The 21,590-nt window shown below is 42.6% G+C and overlaps 1 protein-coding gene across 4 annotated transcripts in view; it reads left to right on the top strand.

The window, feature by feature from the left end:
- Positions 1-9,505: 9,505 nt before the first annotated feature.
- The window catches only part of MALT1 (MALT1 paracaspase), a 56,771-nt gene continuing 44,686 nt past the window's right edge, over positions 9,506-21,590 (top strand). For all 4 annotated transcript variants that reach the window (XM_060761332.2, XM_060761331.2, XM_067464647.1 and 1 more), the window contains exons 1-4: positions 9,506-9,835; positions 12,348-12,514; positions 18,426-18,547; positions 21,201-21,351. In XM_060761332.2, coding sequence (XP_060617315.2) covers positions 9,588-9,835; positions 12,348-12,514; positions 18,426-18,547; positions 21,201-21,351 — 688 coding nt within the window. In that variant the 5' untranslated portion in view covers positions 9,506-9,587. The remainder of the gene's footprint in view (positions 9,836-12,347; positions 12,515-18,425; positions 18,548-21,200; positions 21,352-21,590) is intronic.

Here is a 21,590-nt window from a genome sequence, read left to right as displayed (position 1 = left end):
AGACCATACGTTTGTATTTGCCGTGGTTTATTTCCATCAGCTGCTATTTTAATCAAATGCTGGCAGCTGCATTCAATCATTCAGGCTTCCTTTACGCATTCATTGATGTTGCATAGAGTTCCTATGTATATATTATTGCCTCTCACTTGTCCAAAACCAGGTATCTGTGGATTTTTCTCCCTCTGAGTTCACTGGCAGAGAAAGGCATAGTATCACTTGGAGCTCTGAAGATCACCTGGGAAGGAATCCCACTGGAGCATTGCAGCGCACCCAAATACCTGGTAGTCACTCTGGATCGTGCTCTTACCTACAAGAAGCACTGCCTGAACATCAAGCAAAAAGTGGGTGCTAGAAACAATATCATACGAAAGCTGACTGACACAACCTGGGGATCACAACCAGATACAGTGAAGACATCCACCCTTGCGCTGTGCTACTCTGCTGCTGAGTATGCATGCCCAGTGTGGAACACATCTCACCACACTAAAACAGTGGATGTGGCTCTTAATGAGACATGACGCATTATCACGGGGTGTCTGCGCCCTACACCACTGGAGAAATTACACTGCTTAGCCGGTATTGCACCACCTGACATTTGCCGGGAAGTAGCAGCCAATAGTGAAAGGACCAAGGCAGAGACATCTCCAGCTCATCCTCTGTTTGGGTATCAGCCAGCAGGTCAACGACTTAAATCTAGAAATAAGATCTATAGAGATACTTGCTGGAACACCTCAGCAAGCGAGAGTCCAAAGTTGGCAGACTCAGATCCAGAGCCTCAACCAATGGCTGATACCAAATGAGAGACTCCCCCCTGGGCACACAGAGGACTGGGCGACTTGGAAGACGCTGAACAGACTGCGTTCTGGCACCACAAGATGCAGAGCCAACCTTCAGAAATGGGACTACAAAGTGGAATCCTCGATATGCGAATGTGGACCACCTGCTGCAATGCAACCTGAGCCCTGCCACATGCACAATGGAGGACCTTCTTGCAGCAACACCAGAAGCACTCCAAGTGGCCAGATACTGGTCAAAGGACATTTAACCAACTACCAAACTCACAAATGCTGTATTTTATCTGGTTTTTTTTTGCTTTATTCTGTTAAAAATGTAATATAATTGACTGGTTGATCTGACACGACAAATAAAAAATACTGTACCTCTTTTCCATCTGCTCAGAGGACATCTCATGTTGAATCTTGTTCTTTCAATAGGCATGAGCTATGGCAGTGTTCCCCCTTCACTCTTGCTCTCATGTTGACATAACAGCTGGAGAGCCGAGAAGTTGAGGGTGGGTAATAGCAACTGGGCCAAGACCACCTAGTGAGTTCCTAACTGGGATGAAGTCTGAATTAGGGAAAGGCTGGCTGCTTTCACATTCACATCACTGTCAAATAAAAGCCTGTCTTCTGATCAGCACCAGGTCATATTCTGTACAGGAGGACAGATGTCAATACTAACCAGGGATGCACTAGTTCTCTGTTTATGTCTCTTAACCACAATACATCTTGGCCTCAGAAGTGTGGGTTCTGGTGCTGCATCAAAAATTATAGGAGCTGCAGTATAGTGTTGTTTAGTAAGGCACAACACCCTTTGACAGAGAAGAGTTGTAATACTACAACCCCTTTAACTATTATGTCTCAATGGTATGAAATCCTGGGAGCTGTAGTTTGATGACACACCAGAAGAGATGGCTAAACATCTGTAAAATTAGATGCTTTTTCTTACACTAGTGCTGACACCCTTCTGATATCAACTTCAGGAAATACACCAAATACACTCCATGATTCCATAGCTTTGAGCCATGATGGTAAAGTGGTGTCAAACTGCTTTAATTCCACAGTGTAGCTGCAACCAATAATAGCCACACACTTCTGGACAATACTTCTGACACTTCTACCCCACAGAGGTATGATTCCAACTATATCATAGAAAATATGATAACTGATTTGAGGTCATAGGGTAGTAACTGAAATAGAGAAGTAAATGCAGCAGCCCACCCAATTGAGTTTCCTGGCTTTCTTGAAAGAAGCCCAGGTTTAAAATGGTATAAAACACAGTGAGAGAGAGAGAGAGATGGAAATGACATGCAAACAGCTGCAACTTTTAGCACCTCTCTTTCCCACAACTCTAACCTGATCGTTAATATTTTGAGGGTTTCCATAGTTATTTTTAAAAGTTTATGCAACAACTGAAATGGTTGTTAAGAGGAAAATATGAGGAGCAATTTAAATGCAAGTAGCGGCTTTGATTGCCTTTTCTTTGTGGCACAGGAAAAAGGGAAAGGAAATAACTCCCTGCGTTTTGCAATCAAGTGTGTATTCTTCTCCATGCAAAGCAGAATAATTACATGTATACACTTAATTTACCTGTTTGTTAATTCATGTCTTGAAAATGTACTCTGGAGCAAATGCTAATTCATTGAAATAATGTTATCACTTAGCTACAAATAATAAAGAGTTTTTATCATTTCCAATGTTGCTGTTAATTTATGCAGTAAGTTGTCTCATAAGTCTCTCTCAAAATAGGCAAAATAATTAGCAGGTGCTTCATCTCAGATAGATGGTATTTATTGGTTTTTGTTTTTGTTTTTTAAAAAAAATCTCTATTTGCTGGAGAACAGTTTGTGCTGCACCTCTGTCAAAGTTTTTGTACACAAAATGATGTGTTTTTAATGAACATGTTCCTCCAAATTATATAGATAATGAGAATCTTTTGTAAAGATATGACTTCAAAGGTGTAGTCATCTAGGCAAAAGTATGATAGCTGGGACCCAGTGCTGGTAATGCTACAACGGTTGTGTAACGGGGCTTTGAATTAGAGAATGTAGCTCTTGCCTTGCCACATTCAATAGACTCCACGTTCAATAGACTCCTCCTTCTCTGACTTTGGCAAAATCTCAGGATGTAGATATCTGAATCACTAATTCTACCCCATTAACTTCCTTTGAAAAACTAAAATACATAACATTTAGAGGCATGATAGACCCTAATGAGGGAGTTAACCCAGATAGTTTATGTTCAGTAACTTGTAGAGTTTGTGGATTTTTAAATAATCTAACGTTTTAAAAAGCCCTTACTGTCTCAGGACCCTTCCACATAGCCCTATATCCCAGAATATCAAGGCAGAAAATCCCACAATATCTGCTTTGAACTGGGTTACCTGACTCCACACTCAGATAATGTTGGATTTTCTACCTTAATATTCTGGGATGTAGTGCTGTGTGGAAGGGCCCTCAGTGAACCCTAGTCGATTTCTTTGACTTCTTTCATGTTGGCACTGGCATTTTAGAACAGGAATCAGCAAAGAGCACTACAATGGATTGCATGCAGCCCTTGAAATCCCCAAGAAGCCCCCAAATCCACCCAAAATACATTTAAAAACATTTTTGGACAATTTCTTACCGCAAACAAGCCAAAACCTTCACAAAATGCAACTGTTTGTTGACATGAATTGTTACTACTGCCTTCATTTTTGGATTCTCTTAGGGCTTTGGCCATGGGAACTGTGAAAATGGCCACTTCCATTTCCAATATGTAGAATCTAGTCTACTAATTAGACTAGAATGCAAGCAACACATATGCTGCTATAGAAACTTAGGTTGGGATAAAATGATAATTAAGAAGCATAAATTGGACTTATGGACACAAAACCTGGCTGAAACTATAGAAATGTAAACAGGAAAGAGTGGGAAGAAGGAAGGAAACCTTATATTGATAGTGCCGCCATGGACTCCCCATAAAGCTTCTCCAGAGAGTTAGGGCAACATGTGGAATGGCACTGGATTAGGGCAGGTGTCCCCAAACTTTTTAAGTGGAGGTCTGGTTCACAGTATCTCAGACTGTTGGGGGGAACAGACTTTAATTGTGTATTGGTGCTCCATGCATATGGCCTATGTCGCATGCACTGACATACGCCGCATGCACCTGCTGCTGCTACCACCACCACGAGCATGCATTGTGCATGCATGCAGTAGTGTCGGGGACCAGGGAAAAGCTTTGGCGGGTCAGTTTCAGGATGCAGTCCCCAGGATTAGGAAGTTCAGAGGAAAGAAACATCATATCTCCTGCTGCATTTAGAAGGCCCCCTGACCCAAAGGAGAGTATTTGGGATAGGCTTGATGGCTGCCTACTTCTATCCTTTGTATGCACCCAACCCATTTATTTGGAGAACTGGAGCTTTAAAAAAACCAAGGAATCAAAACACAACAGTGGTGCGCTGTTCAACTATTTCTGTACAGTTGTTCTATTCCAGTGTTTCTCAACCTGGGGGTCGGTACCCCTTGTGGGGTCGTGAAGAGGGTGTTGCCAAAGACCATTAGAAAGCACAGTGTTTTCTGTTGATCATGGAGGTTCTGTGTGGGAAATTTGGCGAAATTCTGTCATTGATGGGGTTAAGAATGATCTTTGATTGTAGATGAACTATAAATCCCAGCAACTACAACTTCCAAATGTTAAGATCTATTTTTCCCAAACTCCACCAGTGTTCACATTTGGGCATATTGAGTATTCGTACAAAGTTTGGTCCAGATCTATCATTGTTTGAGTCCGTAGTGCTCTCTGGATGTAGGTGAACTACAACTCTCGAACTAAAGGTCAGTGCCCACCAAACCCTTCCAGTATTTTCTCTAGTCATGGGAGTTCTGTGTGCCACGTTTGGTTCAATTCCATCATTGGTGGAGTTCACAGTGCTTTTTGTGATAAATCCCAGCAACTACAACTCCCAAATGACGAAATCAATCCTCCCTGCCTAGTATTCACATTTGGGTGTGTCGGGTGCTTGAGCCAAATTTGGTCCAGTGAATGAAAAAACATCCTGCATATGGGATGTTTACATTACGATTCATAACAGCAGTAAAATGACAGTTAAGAAGTAGCAACCAAAATAATTTTATAGATGGAGTTCACCACAATATGAGGAATTGGATTCAGGGGTTGCCACATTAGGAAGATTGAGAAACACTGCTCTATTCTGTTCCAGTGAAAATATGCAAGGGTTAAATTTGTACTCCCCAATTGTATCTCAGTAAATTAATAAATTTGAAAACTGCTTCTGTTTTTTCTTTCTTTCTCACTTACTTTGTCTACTAGCCATTCATAAAAATGCAGTATCAGCCTTACTACAGAATCTTACTTTAAAATCATCATCATTGATAGAAATGGAACATCATAGCCTAACTACACAATTCTAATTTAATTGATTTAATTTACTATTCTCCAAATTCGTAAACGATGATAATAACAGTAATACTTGCAGATTATTGAAATATGAGGACTATTGCCTATGCATATTTTAAAAGGAGCTCATGAAATTCAGTTGATCACAGACACATGCTAATCCTGTCTTATTCTATTTTTAAATGTTCATCATGTAACTGTATCTGATACATTCAACATGTGCCGATTACCCAGCCTGCGTTTTGGGTAAGTACACATTATATATATTTAAGAAAATACTTGGTTAATTTCTCAGAGATATCATAGAATGAAGGATCAAGTATAATATATATTTTCACATTCTTAATATCCATGATTGCAGCTATATTTCTGATGTAGACACAGCCTGCTGACTTTATTTTCTGTCTCCATTTCCCACCAACTTTATTTGGCAATTACCTTGAGAAAAAATTTAAGAGTGATTTGAGGATATCCAAAAAAGTTGAAAAAATGTGAATGGATAAGAAAGCCCAATAAGGCAAATGTTAGTAATTGATTGCAAGTTATATATAACAATGCTAATTAACCACAGGGTTTAGAGTGCTCCAGATATATCCAAATGAAATCAAGATTTAGACATTGGTATTCTGATGTAAGAAAAAAAGAGGACACAAACACAACTATACAGCAAACTAACATCTCTTTGTTAACTACAATGTTAAGCGTTCAAACTTACATTGGTATAGTCTATAAGGAAAAGCTTGTTGTGATATACCGTATACAAATGGAGGATTTGTTCTTCTGCTGAAGTGGAGCTCTTTGAGAAAACCAGGTTGTGTAAGTAATTCCTTCTTGTGTCAAGGGAGGCTGGAATACCAATGTTGTTTTGCTGGGTCTCATCATATCACCGCGCATCTGATCGGGTGGTCTATTTCATCACACGACAGCAGGTGACTTCTCCTACGAAGATCTTGGCGGGAGACAGCCCTTCAGCTCCAATATTCTCCCTGACAGAATATTTTAAAAGGAACCTCTTTGCTATTTAGCACAAAGAGAGCTGGTATTAAATGTATTGCCTTTTCAAATCAAGAATCCCAGCTTTAATTCACAAGCATGTTCTTCATTATCTGTTAGCTTGTTTGAATAGAAATTAATCCCCTTGGAGTCTCCAGTTGCATATCTTGAGTTCTAGACAGGTGGGAAGGAATAGGAAATACTAGTACTATTAATCCAGGAAACTAAAGAGACTTAACTGTTACCAACAGGGGGGAAAAACACTTTGTAAGCGCTTACAAAGATGAACATGAAAATTTAGGCAAGCACCTGGGGAATGCAGCAAGAGCTGAAGAATATATTTTATCATTCTTGGAAATTTAGGTATAATAAATATAAAAGAATAAATGCAGAATTGCACTTCTAAAATAATATTATTAGCAATATTTTGATACCCCTAGTGGTTTTCTAATTGCAGTTACAGAGACGCTGTCAAACCAAAAGTAGAAGATGACAACTTTTGTTTTGCTATCGTAAATTATCCAGGGATGCATCTACAATGAAGAATGTATGCAGTTTGATAACACCTAACTGTCATGCTACAGTGCCATAGAATCCTGAGATTTGTAGTTTAGGTGAGGCACCAGTCCTCATTGGCAGAGAAGGCTAAAGACCTTGCAAAATGACAGCTCCCAAGATTCCATGGAATTGAGCCATGGCAACTAAAGTGGTGTCTAACTGAAGTGATTCTACCATATAGATATACCCAAGGACTCAGGGCCCAAAGCATTTAAGACTTTAAAAGTCACAACCTTGTTATCAAAAACCCAGGACCCCAAGCAGACCCCAAAACCTGTGACCCCAGGAGTGCCAGGAAGGGTCCCAGTCATAGAGTCCATAGGTGGCCTTTCCCTCAGAAACCCAAACTAACCCCTGTAGAAAACCTCTAGCCTGAATCTACAAAATTGCATAAACAATATACACATATTGTCGAAGGCTTTCATGGCCGGAATCACTAGGTTGTTGTAGGTTTTTTCGGGCTACATGGCCCAAGAGAATGCCTCTAGAACAGGGGTCCCCAAACTATGGCCCGTGGGCCGTATGCGGCCAGCCGAGGGCATTTCTCCGGCCCGCGCAGCCTGGCCTGGCCTGGCCACGCCCACCCGGTGCCGCTCCGCCCATCGCGGGAACGCTCTGCTCCAGCCCTTATGCTCGTGTGGGAGGGAGAAGCCTTTTGTAGTTTACCTGCCTCCTTGGAGACCAGAGCGGCCGGAGCAGAGGGTTCCTGCGAAGGCCGGAGCGGCGCGGGGTGGGTGTGGCCAGGGAACGCTGCCGTTCTCTGGCCACGCCCACCCAGCGCCGCTCTGACCATCGCTGGAACCCTCTGCTCCGGCCGCTCTGGTCTCCAAGGAGGCAGGTAAACTACAACTCCAAAACCAAAGGACACTGCCCACCAAACCCTTCCAGTATTTTCCGTTTTTCATGGGAGAACTGTGTGCCAAGTTTGGTTCAATTCCACCATTGATGGGGTTCAGAATGCTCTTTGATTGTAGGTGAACTATAAATCCCAGCAACTACAACTCTCAAATGTCAAGATTCTATTTCCGCCATACTCCACAAGTGTTCACATTTGGGCATATGGAATATCAGTGCCAAGTTTGGTCCAGATCTATCATTGAGTCCACAGTGATTGATGGAGGCAGGTGAACTACAACTCCAAAACCAAAGGACACTGCCCACCAAACCCTTCCAGTATTTTCTGTTGGTCATGGGAGAACTGTGTGCCAAGTTTGGTTCAATTCCACCGTTGATGGGGTTCAGAATGCTCTTTGATTGTAGGTGAACTATAAATCCCAGCAACTACAACTCCCAAATGTCAAGATTCTATTTTCCCCCAAACTCCACCAGTGTTCACATTTGGGCATATTGAGTATTTGTGCCAAGTTTGATCCCGATCCATCATTGTTTGTGTCCACAATGATCTCTGAATGTAGGTGAACTACAACTCCAAAACCAAAGGACACTGCCCACCAAACCCTTCCACTATTTTCAGTTGGTCATGGGAGAAATGTGTGCCAAGTTTGGTTCAATTCTATCGTTGGTGGGGTTCAGAATACTCTTTGATTGTAGGTGAACTATAAATTCCAGCAACTACAACTCCCAAATGACAAAATCATTTTTTTTTTAGTGAAGGACATACATTGGGATGTTAGGTGTCTTGTGTCTAAAATTGGTGTCAATTCGTCCAGTGGTTTTTGAGTTCTGTTAATCCCACAAACAAACATTACATTTTTATTTATATAGAAGTGTGGGTCTTTGTTTTTTGATTTTTGATTTAATTTGATTTAATATATGTCCAGAGTGCATAGGAATTCATTCATGTTTTTTATTTCAAATTATAATCCCCCCCCCCCCAACAGTTTGCGGGACTGTGACCCGGCCCTCTGTTCAAAAGGTTTGGGGACCCCTGCTCTAGAACATGGCCATATAACCTGAAAAAACCTACAACAACCCACATATACACATAATCCCCTCACAATACCTCCATGCACCTAACAATGAAGTCAGACCAAGAAGTCATGGAAATTACTCAACCCACTGCCTAATCCATATCTAGGAACCCATTCAAGCATGCCAACACCATTGCCACCCATTGTCTGGCTGTACAGACCCACTGTCCCACCCCAGGCTGGCAGGAATACAGTCATAACACCCATCAACTTGTACCCTACCCACATCCTTTTTCATGCATTCCCACCAAAGGTGGGCTAAGAAAGAGCCACAAAACTTCTAATTGAGCAATGACAGTGTATTAAAGTTCCCATCAGACTTGGAAGCCAATCAATGGCAGCAACAGGTGGCACACTTCAGCTAACCAGTGCACGGATCCTAGCTGGCTCCAGTCTCAGCCAATCACTGTTTGGAGCAACAAAAGTCTATTGTTTTAAACTGCTGTTAAATTGATATAAATGTTTCTGTATTTTGCCACAGCCTTATGTCAGCTTTGGGAGCACAGACTCTGCTGACATCCACTTTGGCTTTTAAACAGAGGCTGGAGGGCCATCTGTCGGGGGTGCTTTGAATGCAATTTTCCTGCTTCTTGGCAGAATGGGGTTGGACTGGATGGCCATGAGGTCTCTTCCAACTCTATGATTCCAAGTTTTTAAACTTTGTGCTTTGTCAAATACATTGTTTCGCTCCTGACACGATAATAAATCCATAGCCAGGGCCTTCCCTGCAGGTGGAGGCGGCTCCTCTCCTGTCTGTGGGAGGGAGAAGTAACCCGCAGGTTTGGCAGGGCGAGGCTTCTCTCTCTCTCTGGGGTTTCCTGTTCGGAGGGACTTTCCCCCTTCTGCCTCTTCCTGGAGCCAAGCGACCCCGCCTCCAGTCCCGCCCGGCCGGGGGAGTTTCTCTCGCCCGCCCTTCCTTTCGGTTTCCATGCAAACTCTTGCCTTCCGATGCTGCGCCGGGAGGCCGCAAAGGATGGCCGGGTCGGGACCGGGACTGGCACCTGCCTCCTCTTCCTCCTCTTTCTCTTCTTGCTCCAACTCTCTGCCGCTGCAGCGCCTGCCGGAGCCCCTCCTGGCTTTGCTCAGCGACTCTCTGGACCGGGCGCCGCCGGGCAAAGGCTGGAGGGAGCTGGCCCAAGTCGCCAGCAGCCAAGGCGGGCCCAGGCTCAGGCTCAGGTGAGGCGCCTGTTTCAGGATCCAAGGCGGGACTTCTCCAACTAAGGAACCTAAGAACTTTCCCAAGTTAGAGTCCAAGGTCGGGCCCTGTCACATCCAACAGGTGGAGGATGCAAGCAGGAAGGAACTAGGGGAAAGTTAGTTTCCCAGCTCAGAGGGTGCATCTACCCAGGCATGGGCAAACTTCAGCTCTCCCTCCAGGTGTTTTTGGACTTCAACGCCCACAATTCCTAACAGTCGGTAGGGGAAAGTTCCTTAAGATCCTATGGCTTTAAAAAAGCCAATGAGATTGACCTTCTTAAATAGGAGTATAGCATCTAGATCCAGAAAAGTCATACTACCACCTGTTCTGCCTTGGTCAGACCACACCTGGAATCACACTGTGTCCAATTCTGGGCACCGCAATTGAAGGGAGATGTTGACAAGCTGGAATGCGTCCAGAGGAGGGCAGCTAAAATGATCAACAAGCCCTATGAGGAGCGGCTTAAAGAGCTGGACATGTTTACCCTGCTGAAGAGAAGGCTGAGAGTTGACATCAGGCATGTAGCTGGGGAGGGAGGGGGGCTCGAGTGGCTTCAGCCCCCCCCCCCCGAAATTCTCATGGTGGTTCGCGAAAAGGCCTTACTGGAGCATTATTTAAACTGTTATGTTTATTCATATCATTATCTGATCGCCATACTCAATATATCCCATATGCATGGGGGTATTGGGGTAATGATACAAAAGGTTTGCTAGGCTAGACCCTCTTTCACTCAGACTCAGCCCCCCCCCCACGAAACTCAGCCCCCCCCCCCGAAATCCCCTTTGAAAAAAACTCAACCCCCCCCCCCCCTATGCAGTAATACTAATGCAGTAATCGAAATCCTGGCTACGGGCCTGGTTGACATGATGAGGCCCATGGATTGTGGTCCAGTCAGGCATATCAACAGGAATTGTAGACGTTTTCCAGTATGGCTACATATTTGTGGTCTTACTGCAATTCTTGGCATGTGTGTTGAAATAAATATTTACTAAAGAATCCTGTGAATCCTAAATGCCCCCTGTGTCTTTGCAGAGCTCAGTACTCTGCCTTTGGTGCATCTATGCTGTAGAATATCATACTGTTTGGCACCCCTTCATATGCATTGGCTAAATGCTATAAAACCATGGGAGTTGTAGTTATACAAGGCCTTGAGCCCTCTCTGTCAGAGGGCCGTTCCACATAGCCATCTAACCCAGAATAGCAAGGCAGAATAACCCACACTATCTGCTTTGAACTGGGTTATCTGCGTCCACACTGCCATATATCCCAGTTCAAAGCAGATAATGTGGGATTTTATTTAGTTGTGTGATAAGGGCCTCCCTAGATTACAACTTCAGTGATTCCATAGTATTACTGCATAGCAGTTAACGTGGTGTCAAACTACATTAATTCTTCCTTGTAGCTACACACTTTACCTGTCCCAAAGAAGGGCTATTTTTGCCATTCAATCACTTTTAACAGATGCAGGGATACAGCATCCCTAAGGGGAGATTCCTCTCGTTGTATCGGCATGAATCACATCTCCAACTCATGCAGATACAAAGGTGGTGGGCTTTTCCAAGCTGAATTAATATTTTTAAAGCACTGAGCTGCTGAACTTGTTGACTGAAAGGTCGCAAGTTTGAATCTGGGGAGTGGCGTGAGTTCCCTCTGTCAGCCCCAGCCTGTACCAACCTATCAGTTTGAAATCATACAAATGTGAGTAGATCCAGCGGAAGGCCAACAGGCCGCAGGTTCGAGTCCGGGGAGAGTTGGATGAGCTCCCTCTATCGGCTCCAGCTCCTCATGCGGGGACATGAGAGAAGCCTCCCACAAGGATGATAAAACATCAAAATCATCCGGGCATCCCCTGGGCAACGTCCTTGCAGACGGCCAATTCTCTCACAACAGGATGCTCCTGACACGACAAAAAAAATGCAGTCATGCTGGTCACATGGCCTTGGAGGTGTCTATGGACAACGTCGTCTCTTTGGCTTAGAAGTTGAGATGAGCACCAACCCCCAGAGTCGGACACAGTTGGACTTAATCTCAGGGGAAAACCTTTACCTTTACCTTTACTGTCAAATAATGTTCTGAAATACCTTTAGCTTAAGTCCTACATGACTGGACTTAATGTCAGGGGAAAACCTTTACCTTTACCCTATTGTAAATAGCAAAAGCTATCTCTGTACTCTTAACACAGAGGTGACAATGTTTGACCTTCAAGATTATTTGGGGTGCATCTACATTGTAGAATTAATGCAGTTTGATGACACTTTAACTGCCATGGCTCAGTGCTGTGGGATCATGGAAGCTGTAGTTTGGTGAGGCATTAGCACACTTTGGCAGAAAATGCCAAAAGCCTTGTAGAACTACAACTTCTAGGATTCCATCAACTCGCACCATGTTTTGGGTGATTCAGTAGTATTTGTTTCCCACATTTCTCATGCGTATATAAACATAATTTACAACTTGTTTTTGTTTTGTTTTATGTTTTGCCATTTTTTGCAGCTCTCCGGAACTGGAGCAATGCTCTCTCCAAGTATTGGAGCCCGAAGGCAGTCCCAGCAGGAGCCTCCTTCAGCTGATGGGTGAAAGGGGCTGTACTGTTCAGGAGCTGATGGAATTGCTGCAGGCTCTGAAACATACTGAAGCACTTCAGTATCTCAATCCTCCAAGTGAGTTTTGTTTCAAGATCGTCCATCTCTTTGTGTCTTTGTTGAACATCCTTTTAAAGATGGGCTGTACCAAATTTTCCCAAACTTGCACTTTGCACTATAATGATTGTGGGAAATTCCAGACAGGTAAAAATAAACTACTTTCTCCTGGAATTCATTGTCACATGTTGTGGTGATATTTGTCATCATGGCTGACTTTAGAGGGGGATTATATACATTCATGGCTGCTAGCCTGGAAAGATGTGCTATGTGGCTCTGGCAACCAGGGTTTGAATCCCCACTTGTCCATAGAGAAGTGTTTCTCAACCTGGGGTCAGGATCCCTGGAGGGGTCGTGAGGGGTGTCAGAGGGGTCACCAAAGACCATCAGAAAACACAGCATTTTCTGTTGGTCATGAGGGTTCTCTGTGGGAAGTTTGGCCAAATACTATCATTGATGGGGTTCGGAATGCTCTTTGATTATAGATGAACTATGAATCCCAGCAACTACAACTCCCGAATGTCAAAAGTTTATTTTCCCCAAACTCCACTTGTGTTCACATTTTGACATTCATGCCAAATTTGGTCCAGATCCATCATTGTTTGAGTCCATAGTGCTCTCTGGATGTAGGTGAACTACAACTCCAAAACTCAATTTCACTGCCCATCAAACCCTTCCAGTATTTTCTGTTGGTCATGGGAGTTCTGTTTGCCAAGTTTCATTCAATTCCATTGTCGGTGGAGTTCAGAATGCTCTTTGATTGTAGGCGAACTATAAATCCCAGCAACTATAACTCCCAAATGAAAAAATTAGTCCTCTTTCCACCCCCACCAGTATGCAAATTTAGGCTTATCAGGTATTTGTGCCAAATTTGATCCAGTGAATGAAAGTACATCCTGCATATCAGATATTTATATTATGGTTTATAACAGTAGCAAAATTACAGTTATGAAGTAGCAAAAATTAATTTTATGGTTGGGGTCACCACAACATGAGGAACTATATTAAGGGGTTGCGGCATTAGGAAGGTTGAGAACCAAGTGATACAGACCAGATCACATACTCTCAGCCTCAGAAGAAGGCAAAGACAAACCCTCTCTGAACAAAGCCTGTCAAGAAGATCACATGCTAAGTTTGTCTTAGGGCAGTGGCTCCCAACCTGGGGTGCCCATATGTTTTTGGCCTACAACTCCCAGAAATCCCCGCCAGTTTACCAGCTGTTAGGATTTCTGGGAATTGAAGGCCAAAAACATCTGGGAACTCCAGGTTGGGAACCACTGCCTTAGGGACACCATGAGTTGGAAACTATTTGAAGGCACCCAAAAATGTATATCATGTTCTTTAAGCAGAAAGAAACTAACAAAAACATCTCTGAATATTCCTTATCTTGAATATTCTCACCATATGTAACCTAGTGTCTCTCAAAGACCAAATTTAATGAGAGTACACAGATATATTGAAGTTAAAATATAAGGGAGGGGGCTTTCAAAAGCAGTAAGCAGCTACAAAGGTGGTTCAGTGCTTAGGAAAGGGTTGAATGCTCATTATCTCAGTGGAAGATCTTGTCTTGAAATACAGAGCTGGCATTGCAATGAGTCACAAAGAGATAAGCTAGACCTTTTATGTAGGAAGCACTTTCAATTTTTTTAAGGCATTGAGCAAATCATTTTTTAGGGTGTGTCTACACAGGCCATTTACCCCATGCGAAACCAGAGCGGAGTACTCCAGATCAGCCCCAGGGGAGTCTGCAAGGGCAGCCTCTGAGCCAATGTGGTGGCACGGGGGTGTCTGCATGGTCAAATACAATGCCATCCCAGTAGTGAGAGGGAATCCACACTGGCCATCGACACTGAACCCCATTTGGCAACGTGGGATAGCCACACTCACCATCACCCTCTTTTCACTGCCGTAGCAGTGATCATAGAGATGATACTTGCCAAAGCACTAGTGTGACTTGGAGAGGATAGTGAGAAAGAAACACTCCCTACTTTCCTCTCTCTCCAATTCCGCTGGTGCTTTGGCAAGTGATGACCATGAGCAGTTTTGTGCTCCTTGGTTGCCACTATGATGACGACAAGACAGTGGCAGTAAGTGACTCAGAATAGGATGGCATCTTTTTTTGACATTTTTAAGCAGAGGCTACATGATCATTGGTTGGGAGTGCTTTGATTGTTTTTTTCCTGCATGGCAGGAAGTTGAACTAGATGGCTCTTGGGGTCTCTCCAAAACCTGTGGTTCCATGGTTTTGAAGATCCTGTTCCAATTCAGTTTTGAATTGGAATGGGCCCAACTGTTTCAACGTGGTTAATGTGTGAAGACGTTTCAGGGCATTAGGTAATGCCTTAAGTGGTATTGCCTGACATGTAGAGTGAATTGTATCCTGTGGGTGACAGATAAAAGTGACGAGGGTCCGTCCTGGGCCTAGTTCTGTTCAACATCTTTATCAATGACTTAGATGAAGGGTTAGAAGACCTGATCATCAAGTTTGCAGACAACACCAAATGGGAGGGATAGCCAATATTCCAGAAGACGGGCAGAATTAGAGAGATGATTGGCCAACAAACAGATTAGAGGGACAATTGGCCAAAGCTAACTAAATGAAGTTCAACAGTGACAAATGCAAGAGATTCCACTTAGGCAGAAAAAATGAAATGCAAAGATACAGAATGGGGGACTCCTGGCTATAGAGCAGTACATGTGAAAAAGATCTTGGGGTCCTCGTGGACAGGAAGGTGAACATGAGCCAGCAATATGAAGAAAGCCAGTGGGATTTTGGCCTGCATCAATAGGAGTATAGTGTCTAGATCCAGGGAAGTCATGCTACCCCTCTATTCTGCCTTGGTCAGACCACACCTGGAATATTGCATCCAATTCTGGGCCCTTCAATTGAAGCAAGATGTTGACATGTTGGAATGTGTTCAGAGGAGGGCAGCTAAAATGATCAAGGGTCTGGAGAACAAGCCGTATGAGGAGTGGCTTAAAGAGCAGGGCATGTTCAGCCTGCAGAAGAGAAGCCTGAGAGGAGACATGATGAGGGCCATGTATAAATATGTGTGGGGAAGTCATAGGGAGGAGGGAGCAAGCTTATTTTCTGCTGCCCTGCAGACTAGGAGGCGAAACAATGGCTTCAAACTACAGGAAAGAAGATGCTACCTGGATATTAGGAAGAACTTCCTGACTGTGAGAGTTGTTCCACACTGGAACTCTCTGCCCAGGAGTGTGTTAGAGGCTTTTAAGCAGAGGCTGGATGGCCATCTGTCAGGGGTGCTTTGCGATTTTCCTGCAATTTTCTTGGCAGGGGGTTGGACTGGATGGCCCATGAAGTCTTTTCCAACTCCCTGATTCTATGAGACTCCCTTCACCCCCACCTCATTTGGTCTGAAAGACTGTTAGGAATTGTGGGAGTTGCAGTACAGCATGGGTAATTCTTATAGTATTGCTGGGTTTCTCTCTCCTTCTTTAACATGCTTGTTTGGTACTAAACATTTTACATTTCATGGAACAGAAATAATGGTGTGAAGATCTGGAAAAATATGGGAAGTTTCAAGAGAAAACCCTTTTTTCAATCTTTGAGGGATGGGGTGCAGGGAGGAACTCTTCTATTTCCTATCCTAGATTAGTTATCAACCACAGGCTATTCAGCTAAATGGGTCTGGCACATCCTTGTTTGTGACTGAATTAAACAAGAATGTGTTTTTCTTTGTTTCTTGATATGTACGAGTATCATGTAGCCTAGGAATTCTGTTGAAAGTGGCAGCTAGTCATGTATATAAGAAATAGAACTAACAGTGATTCTCAGAGAGCAAATGAAAATGCTGTCTGCTAATGTATTGTAAACGCAGAGGGTCAACATTTTCATCATGGTAATTTGGCTCTGTTGATTTAAAGTCTAAAATCCAGGCAATCATTTTCCTAGTGGGTTTCAAATAATGTGTTAAGAGATTTAAATCTAGTTATGCATTTTCCCTTAATTTGTGTTATTTGTTTATATATTGATATTGTCATGAAACTCTGTAAATGTTTCTACAGCAGGAAACCAATTTCTGTAATGGGTTGTTGTAGGTTTTTTTGGGCTGTATGGCCATGTTCTAGAAGCATTCTCTCCTGATGTTTTGCCTGCATCTATGGCAGGTTAAGACCTCACAACCTCTGAGGATGCCTGTCATAGATGCAGGTGAAATGTCAGGAGAGAATGCTTCTAGAACATGGCCATACAGCCCGAAAAACCTAGAACAACCCAGTGATTCCGGCCATGAAAGCCTTCGACAATTTCTTTAATCATTGCTAATGCAAATGCAGCAGTCTTTACAAATTGAATGGGCAATGATTGAAGCTCAGATGTCAGAACAGGGGCTTTAAAACTGGAGTCAGGCAAATCATATGTGGAAGTTATATAAGAAAACTCATGTTTGAATGTTGTGTGCTGCTGTACAAATGCATTCATGACCTAGAGATTCTCATACTGTGTCTGTATTCCTAGTGGAATAGCACCTTATATAGTTTTATTAGTTACTTAATGTTTAGGGTAATATTTGCCTTGCAGTATGCTGTGCTATTGTTTGCATGTTTCTAAATTATTTCCAATAATTGGGCTTTGTTTGCACCCTGCAGATTGGGAACATTAATAAAATTAACCAAAGGCTATATATTATGTTCTTCTCCTGAGGCAGGCTCCTTATATTTTCGATGCAGGAGGCAAGAGTTTGGATTCGGCACAAAATGCCCCAAACATAATCCTGAAACCACCTCTTAGAGAGCAAATTTGCCATCAACAAAGGGTGTACTGGAGCATAATGACTTAAAATTAGCTGTTTTTCATCTTCAATTTTATAATATTCATGTTGGAATTTTGAAAATAAGTTACTGTGTTGGAAGTAGGTAGAGAAAACAGAGTCTGTTTATATTACATATTAATGGCACATGAAATATTTACAGTGTATAGGGATTGGTTTCACAGAAAATACATTGTTTTCTTCCAGCTGGACTTCATGATTGTTGTGTGTGTGAGTGTGTGTATACAAATATACATACATATGCACACGTTATTTATATTCTGCTCTCTCTCCCCGAGGGAACTCAGGGTGGATTGCAGAACACATATATGGCAAGCATTCAGTGCCGTTACACAATTAACAAGGACAGACTATACATAAACAGAGGTAAAGGCTTTTTTCCATTTCTGGCATCTGGAGGCTATGCTCGATTCCAGCCACAGGGCATGCTGTCATTCCATCTTCAATGCCGGGGAGCTTTTGTTATCTGCAGACATCCTCCTGATCAAATCACCGGCATATCATTATGGGTGCCTTTTAATTACCTCCTTTAATTACCTACATTTCTAGGTGAGCAGAAGCTGGGACTGATGGCGGGTGCTCACCCTGACTGGGCTTGAACTGCCAACCTTTTGATAGGCAGGATTTTCAGCAGCATAGTGGTTTAACCCATTGTGTTAAGCCTGGCCCCTCATTATTTTGATTTTTAATTTTTTGGATTAAAAGTATAGATTTAAATGTGCATCATTATTGAGCGTGTACATTTTGTGCCTACTTAGCACTTGGTTCTCAGTGTTTGTATGCTTTTGATTTTAATTTGGCTTGTAAGTTAAACAAACATCAGATATTGTTGAAGGCTTTCATGGCCAGAATCACTGGGTTGTTGTAGGTTTTACAGACTGTATGGCCATGTTCTAGAAGCATTCTCTCCTGACATTTCGCCCTCACAACCTCTGAGGATGCCTGCCATAGATGCAGGCGAAACATCAAAAGGAAATGCTTCTAGAATATGGCCATACAGCCCCGAAAAACCTACAACAAATCAGTCTTTTAAATGAGTTGATGTGTTATATATATTCATTTTTAAAGTACCAAGAAGAATCAGGGTTTTTTTGCATTCAAAATAACTTATATCAAGCCTTTTTCTCCTTCTTTTATAGGTATAAAGATTGTTCTAGAACCAGAATCTCTGACAGCTGTGTCTGGCCAAATGGTGAAGTTGAGTTGCTGGGCAGCTGGTTATCCACTTCTTCATTATCAGTGGTTTAAAGGTGATAAAATGGTAAATAAAGCATATGAAGGTCTCGGTACACATAGAATGTTGATAATTAAAGTATGAAACAAAAAGCGCCTTTTAAAACAGAAGGTATCCTCAGTTGTATTTTTTTTTGTCGTGTCAGGAGCAACTTGAGAAACTGCAAGTTGCTTCTGGTGTGAGAGAATTGGCCATCTGCAAGGACTTTGCCCAGGGGATGCCTGGATGATTTGATTTTTTTTAATCATCCTTGTGGGAGGCTTCTCTCATGTCCCCGTATGAGGAGCTGGAGCTGATAGAGGGAGCTCATCCGCCTCTCCCTGAGCCTGCAACCTGTCAGTCTTCAGTCCTGCCGGCACAGGGGTTTAACCCACTGCACCACCGGGGGGCTCCCTCAGTTGTATTAAAGATGCAGATCCTCTGTCTTCTATTTCACGCTCAAAATGAACAACACAAGACCCATGACTATTTCTGTGATCATAATTGAATATTGTTAACATACTTGACAGTTCCAATTTTCTTTTAAAATAATCTCTCAATCTTCAGACTTCTCGTGATTTTGAAATTATAATAAGGTAAAGGTAAAGGTTTTCCCCTGAGATTAAGTCCAGTCGTACCTGACTCTGGGGGTTGGTGTTCTTCTCCATTTCTAAGCCGAAGAGCCGCCGTTGTCCGTAGACAACCCCAAGGTCATGTAGCTAGCATGACTGCATGGAGCCCCAAGGAAGGTACCTATTGATCTACTCACATTTGCATGTTTTCGAACTGCTAGGTTGGCAGAAACTGGGGCTAACAGTGGGAGGTCACGCTGCCCCCCGGATATAAACCTGCTTCTGAGGATTCAGGATTGCCCATTCAAAATAGGTACTTTGTCTCTTTGAACATAAAATATAAAAATAACATTACTGATGTTGCACAGAGAGACACCTATAGCCATTTTTGGTTGCAGTCCTATGTGTTCTTCTAAGTGCCTTACAAGGGGGGGGGGAACCAATGTGGTTTGAACATAAGAGTATTGGCTTATTAAATGATTGAATGTGTCACCCTAAGCTCATATTTCTGTCAAAGAGTGACCACAAGGTGCTCTGGCCCTGTACCACAAATCATAAAGTGTCATTTGGAGTTAAGGCTTTAAAAAGCAATTACATTGCATTCAGCATGAATGAAAAAGTCTGATTGCCATAGGGCGAAATTGCCACTACTCTTGTTTTGAGTTCTGCTGTGGCCATTTCTTCCTTCCAGCGGACATCGTGCTATAACATGATTGCCCTTTTTATAGATCTTGATGGCGACATCAGTTGATAAAAGCAATTGATAAAATGAGTTAAAATCAATACTGGCTTTAAGGTGATGATGCTGGATAACCTTTTATCTGGTTTCTGAAAAGTACATGGGAAATACCAGTGAACAATACTGAAAGAAAACACTGTTTCCAAATAAATACAATGGTACAGTGTTATTAGCAAGTAATAATAAGCTGTCAAGTGTTTGTGCCTTTATGAATCATGGTTATTAATCCTTGGAAATAATAGGGAGTATCAGTAGCACAGTGGGTTAAACTGCTGAGCTGCTGAACTTGCTGATCGATAGGTTGCAGGTTCGAATCTGGAGAGCTGCATGAGCTCCTGCTGTTAGCCCCAGCTTCTGCCAACCTAGCAGTTCGGAAACATGCAAATGTGAGTAGATCAATAGGTACTGCTCCAGCTGAAAGGTAATGTCGCTCCATGCAGTCATGCCAGCCACATGACCTTGGAGGTGTCTACAAACAATGCCAGCTCTTCGACTTAGAAATGGAGATGACTGAGCACCAAACCCCAGAGTTGGATATGACTGGCCTTAATGTCAGGGGAAAACCTTTACCTTTACCTTTACTGTCAAATAATGTTCTGAAATACCTTTAGCTTAAGAATATTAAATTATTATTTCTGCCACACTCTTAAAATCTGGCAAATCTGGCAGATAGTTCATTAGAATGAAGCCTTTTGATAGTATAGCCTCATAAATGTGGTTGTTGGCTCATGAATGCAAGAACCAGGCAAATAACCAAATGCAAATATTTGTGTTGTTAAAATTGAGAAATTGCTGTAATGTCATTCATAACCTGAGCTCTGGCATTTCTTGGGAAAGTTATAATGACTTGCCCAAGGCTGACTAACAAATGTGTCCCCAAACAAGAGTCCATTTCACCCAGCATTCATTGACGCATAAAGTGCCAAGGACTAATGATATTTATTGCCACTTCCTCCATGCTTTCCTTGTCACTGAACACTTGTGCATGTTCTGCCTTTTTTACCTACTATTTGTATGTAACTACATTCAGTTCAGTATCAAGAGTGTTTTAGAAATTGCATCTCACTAATTCTCATTGAAATGCTATGGACTCCGTGTTGGATTTATACTGGAGACATCTTGGTTTCAGTTTTTGCTCCACCAGAAAAAAATGGCAGGTAGCCTTGGGCAAGTCCTCATCTTCAGCCATCTCACTGAATGGTTGTCATGCTAAGATGAGTTTTTTTTTATTTTTTGGAAGAAGAATGGAATGCAAGATGCTAAAAATGGTGCTATTCTGAAAGTGTTGATTGAACTTTTGTTCTCCTTCGGATGCCAAGTATTCCTGTGTACTCTTCCCCAATTTTTGCAGTTCCTTCTAAGCTGTCTTGCTTTGATCTCACACACCTAGGTTCCACATGGGAATTCCCCAGAACTGATGTTCAACCAGGTGAGCGTGGATGACGCTGGGTTCTACATATGTCGAGTCAACAGTGATTTTTCCTATGGGTTCAGCCAATGGGCACGGCTGGATGTTTCTGAAGGACAAGGAGCTTGTCATGGTGAGTTGTAAAAACTTTGCATTCAGTGATGCAATTACTTACCATTCTTTTTTTTTTTTACCCCAAGAGTGGAAAATGATCAGCAAGCACAGCTTGGGACAGGGTCACAAACACTGAGTTTAAAATTTTCACGATACAGTTAATGCTACTTCCTGTGATGGTTTTTTGTGTGTGTATGTGTATGTCGTAAATGACTTAAGAAACTGCAAGTCGCCATCTGCAAGAGAATTGGCCATCTG

The sequence above is a fragment of the Anolis sagrei genome, chromosome 2 (assembly GCF_037176765.1).
Source record: "Anolis sagrei isolate rAnoSag1 chromosome 2, rAnoSag1.mat, whole genome shotgun sequence".
In the NCBI taxonomy this organism is placed as follows: Eukaryota; Metazoa; Chordata; class Lepidosauria; order Squamata; family Dactyloidae; genus Anolis; species Anolis sagrei.
Note: the sequence above shows the minus strand (reverse complement) of the source record. Positions and strands in the feature narration are given on the sequence as shown.